Source organism: Carassius auratus, chromosome 9 (genome assembly GCF_003368295.1).
Source record: "Carassius auratus strain Wakin chromosome 9, ASM336829v1, whole genome shotgun sequence".
Lineage (NCBI taxonomy): Eukaryota > Metazoa > Chordata > Actinopteri > Cypriniformes > Cyprinidae > Carassius > Carassius auratus.
The window spans coordinates 12,997,313-13,006,668 of NC_039251.1; the positions used below are offsets into that span (position 1 = coordinate 12,997,313).

Here is a 9,356-nt window from a genome sequence, read left to right on the forward strand (position 1 = left end):
ACCACTGGTTCTCAAACCTGTCCTGGAGTACCCCCTGTCCTGCACATTTTGTATGTCTCCCTCATTTATCACACCTTATTCAACTCATCAGCTCATTATTGTAGACTGCAAGACCTGAAGTGGGTGTGTCAGATATAGAGAGACACACAAAACGTGCAGCCCTGGGGCTACGTCATGGAGAGGGTTGAGAACCCCTGCAGTAGGCTATTAATCGACTTTTTTTTTTTTTTTTTTTTTTTTTTTTTTACTGCGGATAGGAGGAGTGCATTGGCGACTTTTTTCTGAAGTGATCTGACGCCCTCTATCGCTTCAACAAAATAAATACACGTTACATTTTCTGGGCATCTTCTATGAGCACATCTATCTTGAGTGGCACATTTTAATTTTGGGATTCTTTCTTTCTCATGGAAAGTCTTTAATAATTGTGTCTTATAAAATCTGTAGTATTCATATATATCATCATGAATATTAGGTCTATATTTAATTATAATATACAACTTAATATTTTAATGGGTTTGGTTTCTGTAGCCTAATTAAAATACAAATATTTAAAACGTTATTTATAATTTATTTTTTTGCAATTGTAGTTCTTGTGTATTTATGCTGCCTCTCTGCAGCATTAAACAGACTGGGTAAGAGAGCACCTTTTGTTAAGAATATGTATGTGCCACTTTTCTGAAGATACAACCTCTATACCAGTTTTGCAGTCTAAAGTGAACAAACCACAGTTTATATATATATATATATATATATATATATAATTTTTTTAGCTATATATGTGTGGTTTGTCCTAAAATAACAATTAATTTTCTACAGAATGCAGTTAAATACAATTTAAAAGGACACTTTGTATTATGACCCCTGTCATGTGTTCAGTTCTTCTGAAACTTCTGTGACTTGACTGTCTTTCCATGGGAAAATATTATTTTCATAATGGAACATTTTTATATAAAGGATACTGATGATGGTAAGTATCTGTTTAGTCTACAGATGTGAACTATATATTTCTTTCTTTTGTTCCAATGTACAAATAAACAAATAAAGATTAGAATAAATCAGATGTGTTAAGGAGATTGTTGGGTAAATTTATGTATATCTGTGCATTTGTTGAATTTTAGAGTAGCGTGAAGTCTGTCGCCCTCCAGTGGCAGTAAACACTTCATGCATGTGATATGTAAGTACAGGTCAGTGTTTAACAAGTAGTGATTACAAGCACTCTATCTATTTGTTTCCTTCTTATTATATATAGAAAAAATAACTTGCTGCATTTACTATGTCAAGACTTTTCACAGCATTTACATATTATTAGATTGGCTTGTTGGTTTTGATTGCATCTTTTGTGAGCTACAATATGAGCTGAATATGCTACAAATGTAGTTTTCTATCCATATCGGTTTCAAAAACCTGTTAGATGACTTTTGTTTAGCAATCCAAAAATAAATACAGTCTAGTGTTGGTTGTAACATTGGCTCACATTTTTGATTGTTGCTAATGGATTACACATTACTCGTGTAATGCATTACTTATTCACCTATTTGAGTGCAGTTATCCTGAAACAATGCAAAGGCAGGGAAATGAACGTGTTCTGACAGCGATATACATGGATCTAACAAAACACACACAAATTGATTCCTAAATTCACTCGAGCAGTTTTGACCATTATTTCACATTAAGTGAAGATTCTTTAATATAAAATTTTGATACATAGTAAAATAATATGACATATAATGAAGTAAATAAAAGCCCTAGTTGGTGCTTTTCAGTCAAGGAAATAATTACAGACACTGTATAATGTGTGTATACGACTGAATTCAATTGTTCTCCCACAGGATATAGATAGGTATTGTTGCTAAAGGCCATTCATTTCTCACAGAGAAAGTAGAATGCACAAAAAAAAGAAAAACAGATTTATGCCATTGTCATATGCCAGACTGAAATCACTTGTGATCCTTGTAGAGGTTTACCTCCCAGGACTAACAGCAAGTCAGGCATATGTAGAAACATGGCATCCTCAGTTTCTTCTGCCAGGTCACCACTATTCCGCTTCTCGCTAATAGCCTCCTGGGTGTAACAGGTTCCTTTCAGCTTAGTGTCTGTCACTGCAATACTTAAATCTGACAAATACTTCTTTCTGTCCATGTGGAAAGTCTGGAGCTCAATACAGGGCTCTTGTAAACTGGCGCGGGATGGTTGGCACTTGTTCTTAAATGGTCTTAGCTGGTTATAGATGTTGTGCGAGTTGGGAATTTTTCTTAAATAAATGCTGTTTGGTGATGTTGGCTGGAAACTCTGGCCTATGCCAATGCTGCAGTGATGGATCCGGCACAGAGAGGGGGATCCAGGCAACAATCCTAGCTTCTTCCAGGTTTTTGTTGTCAGGTTGAACCTCCACAAGCTGCTCTGAGGAGAGCTCTGGGTTTCCCCACCACCAAAGATGAGCATGCTGTCCTTAAACAATACAGCAGAGTGACCAACCAGCCTGGAAGGACCTGAACTGCAGAGTAAGAGATCACAGAAGTGTTAGTGTTTAAGTGCGTGTCTGAAGGGGGAATAATTCAATCAAAAACTAACATTTGCTGAAAATGAAACCACCCTCAGGACTTCTATAATGTAGATGAGTTTGTTTGTTAATCAGAACAGATTTGGAGAAATGCACTGTAGCATTGCATTACTTGCTCACCAATGAATAGGTGCTGTCAGAATGACCATTCAGCTGATAAAAACTTCCTAATTACATCAAACAAAACTCGGAATATCTTTCAAATGTTTGTAGTTATAAACTTTGCAAAGTTGGGCCAAATCTGTTACTTATTTGACAATGGGATGGATAGATAGATAGATGTTAATAAAGAAGCTGACTGGAAATTGATGCAGCTCCAGATCTGACTGGCACAACTCCAGCTCCACAGGTCCTTCTGTTCCCTCAGGCCCTGCAGGCCACCGTAAAGGTACATAGAGTCCTGGTATGTCATAGCTGAGTGACCATGTCTGGGACCAGGCCCTCCTTCTACACTGCTTAGGAGCGACCACACTCTGGAATCTAACATGCAGAAATATAATTATTTGGCAAGGTCATTTAGCAATATGCACAGTACATCATACAGAAATGCTACACCTTTTCAAATACATATTTAGTCTTAGAAGATGTTTTAGAAAAACCATAAATCCACTGCTATGTGATAATACTCACCAAAATCAAATTTCCAGAATTCCTTTGTTGATCCTCTCATATCAATGTATCCACCGTAGACATACATAGATGACCCAAAAATGACAGCACTGTGCCCCTTTCTGTTTGCTGGTGTCACTCCCTACAAATACAGTTCACTATAATAAAAGGATCACCTTTCAGCTGAAAAAAAAAAGATGTTTACCTGTAAAGTTTCACTCCCTGTTTTCCAGTTAATCCAGGAATCTTTTACTGCAAAGAATATAAAACTGAAGATGTGAACGAAAAAGTGGCATATTACAGTGTAGTAAAACACAATCTGTGTTCCTGCAGCATAAGTGCTATCTATCTGTCTGTCTGTCTGTCTATCTATCTATATTCCATAGAAAAGGTTTTAACTGAAATTTTAATAAAAATTCAAGTACATTTTGCATTAAAAAAATACTTTTTTTTTCTGATGGTCTCCGACTTTTTAAAAAAATGAAATAAAAATACCTGTATCAAACACCCAAAGAGGCATTATTGATTTAGTATAAGATGAATCTTGCATTCCTCCAAAGACATAAAGAAATCCCTAGAAAGAGAAATGATGAATTAATTTTTTTGATTTCTTTTTTTTTGGTGAAAATATTTTTGACTTAATGTGGAAATAATCAAATATATACTGTATGATATGACCCTTTTAAAAAGTATAACATTGTTTGTTTGTTTTTTTGGCAATTTTTGTATACTGAAGTATATATACTTGCCATTTGTGGAGGACTTGGAATGCAGTGGATGATTTACATGGACTGAAAATCATGGAATGAATGAATTGTGAATTTATTGCAATTACCTGATATGCTACCATTGTGTGCTCCTCCAGTTCTTCAGGTGCTTCTTCACTATCACAGGGAAGCTCGGCCCACTTGTCACATACTGAAAATATATACATTTTCCATAAATTATAGTCAATGCAGCAGGAATCATACACTATGCAATAACTAGTACAACTGTACAAAGAAGCAGGCTGCCGCAGATAAATAACAATGACTTACCCACATTATATTTCCAAAAATCTCTCAGCAAGTGTCTTTCTCTGCCACTTAGTACGTAAACATAGCCTCTGTGGGCACAAGATGCATGCTTGTAACGATCACATGGTGCAGGGCAGTGCTGAGGCACTGAGGTCCACAAACAAGCACTGCTCCCCTGGTTCATGCTGAGGCTCTGAGAGTCTCATGCATTGGCTAATCTCTGTGAAGAAAAGCAAGCGTGAAATACATCAATACTTCCTAGAATAGTACAGAAACAGCAGATAAGAATATTGCAATGAAAGAAGTTTTTATTATGGAGTAAAGTAATATATTAGGTAAGAGATAAGCAAATATTTGACCCAGAAAGCAAGTATTTCTAGTAAACAACACTGCAGATTATGAACCCTATAATTAAAAATTATTGCATACAGTATAATACACAAGTTATGGAAAAAATTTCATTTAGACACAATATTGCTATTTTGTCTATTTCCCCAATAAAAATAGAGCTACAGAACTGATTGAATGACTCAACAAAATAAATGATTTGACTCACAAATCACTCAGTTACTTGTTGCCATCTACTGTGTGATTTATATATACAGTATACAACCCCCTGAAACTTAACAAATTCTTTAGAGATATAATTTTACAGCAAATCTACTTGGTCGATTACCAAAGCAGCATGTCAAAATTATTCCGAAAAAGAACAAAGCAAGGAAGCACTTTCTTATTAAAGTGACTATTAAATGTTAGTATTAAATGTTGCAAAAAAGGAGTAGATTCTCTTGAACCAAAACCTTTAAAGAGAAGCTTTTGACAATTGAAAGGGATATATTAGTACACACTCAATCATTCCCAGACTTAATGCTGACAACAATAGAACCAATTGGGAGAGAACTGTCAGGGTACTTCCTGTTTAGCACAAAAGAGGACAATAGTACAAGAGGAATGCCAAATCATTGTTCTAAGTGTGAAAACACAGCAAAAGTAATGCAGAAAAAAACAAAAAAAAACAATGGCCTTGCAACTAGCGATATGCATGTATCACATTTTCATGTTGCGATTAATCGCTAATACTTTTATCACGGTAAAAGTGGCCATAATACAGTATAATAGATTTAATAACTTTTTTCTTATAACAAAAATAACTGAATATTTAAATACAATAAAGAATAACATATAAAGTTAAACGTTTTGCACAGATTAAAGTGCAAAGGAACTATAAAGACCAATAGGTATCACTTTACAATAAGACCTCATTAGTTAACCTTAGTTAATGCACTATAGCTACATTTGCTACAGAAGTTATTAATCTTTGTTAAAAAAAAATACAAGTCTTAGTTCATGTTGGCTCATTAAATAACACGGTTGCAACTTTCTATTTTAACAACGTGTTATTAGATATTGGAATACCTAAGATTGATGAATGTTCAGAAGAATTTTTCATTGGCAGTTTATGTTAACTAATGAATTAACTAATGTTAACTAATGAATTAACTAATGTTAACTAATGAAGCCTTAATGTAATGTGTGAATGAACAAAAAGAATCAAAACACTTTCAAACAATATCTAGGGCATGTTGTATTCCCGATTAAAGTTTGAAGATGAAGTTTGAAAATGAATATCCTATTAAGTCTAAATATTTAAGTATTTGCCGCTGTGAGGAACACCATAGCAAATCCACAAATCTGAATGGCTAATTATATCTTTTTAAAAGTAGCAGCTACTTCATTTATGGGGTTTCCAGGGTAATGGCTGCATTTTCTGTAGGTTAGCGCCACCTGCTGTCAGAGAGTGAATGTGCTTTCTTTTAGCATGTCTTTCATGTGTTCCCCCATGTGCTTCTCATGCATGCTTGTTTACATCTGAGCGCACACGTCTTTCAAGCAGCATAAAGCGGTGTCTTGCATTTTGACCAGTTGATGGGAAAAGTATTCTTCAAATGCATCCCAAATTGGGAATAATTTATAAGTATAATTATCCACGGTATTTAGAATTGCCCACAATCTTTTTTTTTTAAAATTATGTACATTTATAACACTATACTTTGTATTATATCACATTTGTATCAAATTACAAAATTTGCATTTTGGGATCATTTGGGAGGTATTCTAAATTTGACATTGTTCTCTCTTCTGACTGCTGTTATCAGTCCGTCATTTTTTTCCTTTGATTGAAAGTTGTGAAAATGCTATCGTAGAGTTTTTCTTTTGCTATTTGAGCAAATGTGAATGCAACACATATTTGTGGTACTCTCCCATTCACTGCTCTCAAAGTTTACCCAACTATGACAACTTCCGCTGCTGAGAAACCTGGAAATGTGAAGAAGGCTTTTAAAGCTACATACAGCTATCTTGAGGCTTAACTATTTCTTAAAATTGTGTGTGTGAATTTTCCCAATCAGTGACCTCCATTTAGAACAGGAAATTTCTTTTTACTATTGATTGAACTGTACGAGCAATTTAAATTAAATTTGTAATTTAATTTATTAATTTAAACTGTACTATTTTTTAGGTACATGAAATGTTTATTTTTATAGTTCTAAGATATTTGAGTCCCATTTATTTGTTTACAGTTTTGTCAATATGTAAATGTTTTATTTTTTGTAACGGTATTAACACTGATGTTTCCATGAATGGGATTGTGATGTGCGGTACTGAGTATTTAAGGTGATTATTTATTAGAAACTATGGATAATGTTGTTGTTTATCAATAAACATTTTATATTATTTGTCTTAGTTTTTCTGTTTTGTTTTTTTCTTTTGTAATTATTAAAAATGTCAATTGCAGGAAAAATAAACTGTAGGGGGATGTGGGTGTGAATATTAAAGAACTGAAATTAGGGAAATGGTGCCTTGGAGCACCCAAGGTGGTTATTGGCCATTCTTAATAAAATGTTTCCTCCAGGAACTGTTAAAAGTTCCTTAGAAAACCACCCCTTTTAGAATGGAGCCTAGAGGTTCTACAGAGGGCTCCTCCACTGTGGCAAAGTGAAGAACCCCAAAAGGTGCCTCCAGGAGCCTTTAGTTTGTACAAGTGTAGGCATGATGAAGAGGATATCGCCCTCTTTTGGAAGGCCAAAGTAGTTTCGCTTTCGCAAAGAAACACACAGCATCTCCACAGCATGGCTGCAGTGGCAACAATACTACAGCAAGAATAAAAGTTATGCCTCCTTTCTTTGCGTGAACATTTGGGTGTTGTTATGCAAATCTTCCCACACACTGACATAGACATGTGGGGGCGTGATTAAACAAGGCATTTTAGGGGGGCGTGAACAAGTCTTAACTTTAATAAAGAATATCTCTTTGGATTTGATACTTTAGACTTTGAAACTTTACAGATTTTCTTTATGTACCAAGAGCTTGTAACACTCCAAAGAGAAAGGAAACATTGAAATCACATCATATTACCCCTTTAAGAAATTTGATGACATCATAACAAAAAAAAAAAAAGATTTAAAAATGTTAACAAAATTGGCAAATATACTTTTAATTGAGTGTATTTTTTATTTATTTTTTTACATCTTTCCATGAATTGTATTAGTAATCATTAAGAAAATACATATTTTGCATTTATTCAGAAGGGGTGTACTGCACACACATAAAGAATTAGAACAAATATATACTTTTACCAACTGAATGGGACACAAATGTAATTTCCTGTTGTTTACAGACAATAACAAAAGTTTGCGGGATACTTGTCCTAGCATGTTACTGTTTAAATCGGAATGTGTTTGGTTTTGGTTTGATATATGAATAAATAAATAAAAATACTTTGTGTAATAAGGCTATGCTGAAAAAGAAATGTATTTCTTTTTCAGCATAGCCTTATTACACGAAGTATTTTTATTTATTTATTTTCAAATTTGAACTGTTAAAAAAATCTCTTCCAACATGCACACATCACATAGCCTACATCTACAACCAAAATGTGACATGGTGACACATAATGAGGGAATAGTAGTATTTGGTAAACATTTAGTAACCAAGTAAACGTTATTTTACATACAGTATACAGTAATGCAAAAATATTATACGTTACCCTTTGTCGGCCTTTTTTAAGTTTTAGTTTTACGTTGCTCACCACAGTATGATTTTAACGTAAGTTAAACGCCCTAAGCTGATCTGGTCGTAGCCCGTTATAGCTAACGTTACAATCATTCGTATTTGTAATGGGCATATTAAAGTAACGTTAAGAAACACTGCTACCTAATCGCTTTACTGCGGTCGCTGAGTAGGCTGTTTACTTGAACCATAAGAAGTTTTTATGTGAGTTTTCATGTTGAAGAAAGTCCCGACAGTGTCACATGACCGCGAGGAAGAACTGCTTCAAAACTTGAAAGCAACGAGCGGTTGAAAGATGTCCTCAAAACACAGAAGCGCGAGAGTTTGTTATTTCTGCTGACTGTAATATAACCGTTTAGACTGAGTTTGTTAATAAATGTGTTATTAAAACTCCTTACCGCTCAAAATCGTCGTAGAATGTCTGCCCTCCCTTGGTCTTCATTGAAAACATAAACGATGGTGATGGGTTTAGCTGCCAGTGCCAGTACATGAGAAGGAGGGGCGAAGAAGGATCATCTGTGACTCTGCTTCTCTCTCAGGGGTCTCTGACTGTAACCGAACACAACACTATAAATACTCCCACATTTAAAACAAAACTCCCCGGCACGACGCTAAGCACGTTTGTATTCAGAGCTGGGTAGATTACTTACAAATTGCAGTCCGTTACTGATTCCAAATGAACGTTACATGATAAAAATTGTTGTTAACAGGGGCGTAAATCGCGGGTGAGTCGGGGTGGTAAAGGTTTCCCAAACTGGGGTGTGTTGAAGGACCTGTAGGGGGTTTGTGAGCTTAATGAAAAGCTAATAATCAATTAAATCATAAAAATGTAAAATAAATTATTTTAAAATAAACATCAATCAAAATAAAACACTTACTAAAAATAATGTTTTGTTAAACTGCATGTCAAGTAAGAAAAAAATAAAATATGACAAAGAATTAGGGAGAATCAAATCATTATTTATGAATAATTAATTGCTATGAATATATGTCATCAATAAAAAAGTAGGCTAACTGTACACTGATTTTAAGTATTTTAAAATGTAATTTAATCTGATTACATGAATTTAGTTTTTGGAATCGGATTACGTACAGATTACATC

At 34.4% G+C, this 9,356-nt stretch overlaps 1 protein-coding gene across 2 annotated transcripts; it reads right to left on the reverse strand.

Annotated features, from left to right (window-relative positions):
* Positions 1-1,673: 1,673 nt before the first annotated feature.
* Positions 1,674-8,998, reverse strand: LOC113108409 (actin-fragmin kinase-like). 2 transcript variants are annotated; one of them, XM_026271531.1, is made up of 9 exons: positions 8,904-8,998; positions 8,652-8,802; positions 4,207-4,405; positions 4,005-4,087; positions 3,665-3,743; positions 3,375-3,421; positions 3,191-3,311; positions 2,860-3,040; positions 1,674-2,494 (listed from the first exon to the last, which is right to left on the reverse strand). In XM_026271531.1, the coding sequence occupies exons 3-9, from the start codon at positions 4,367-4,369 to the stop codon at positions 1,909-1,911; spliced, it is 1,260 nt and encodes a 419-aa protein (XP_026127316.1). In that variant the 5' UTR covers positions 4,370-4,405; positions 8,652-8,802; positions 8,904-8,998; the 3' UTR covers positions 1,674-1,908. The 2 variants fall into 2 exon arrangements, with proteins under 2 accessions (XP_026127316.1, XP_026127315.1); XM_026271530.1 differs by lacking the exon at positions 8,904-8,998 and having other exon boundaries at positions 8,652-8,871.
* Positions 8,999-9,356: the final 358 nt, after the last annotated feature.

Bases quoted from the DNA above. Each gene is read 5' to 3' on its own strand.
- LOC113108409 (XM_026271531.1), bottom strand. From the start codon at position 4,369: ATGAACCAGGGGAGCAGTGCTTGTTTGTGGACCTCAGTGCCTCAGCAC. The intron at 4,088-4,206 runs GTAAGTCATTGT...ATATATTTTCAG, and splicing joins TTTTTGGAAATATAATGTGG to TATGTGACAAGTGGGCCGAG. The intron at 3,422-3,664 runs GTATTTTTATTT...TATTCTTTGCAG, and splicing joins TCTTTGGGTGTTTGATACAG to TAAAAGATTCCTGGATTAAC.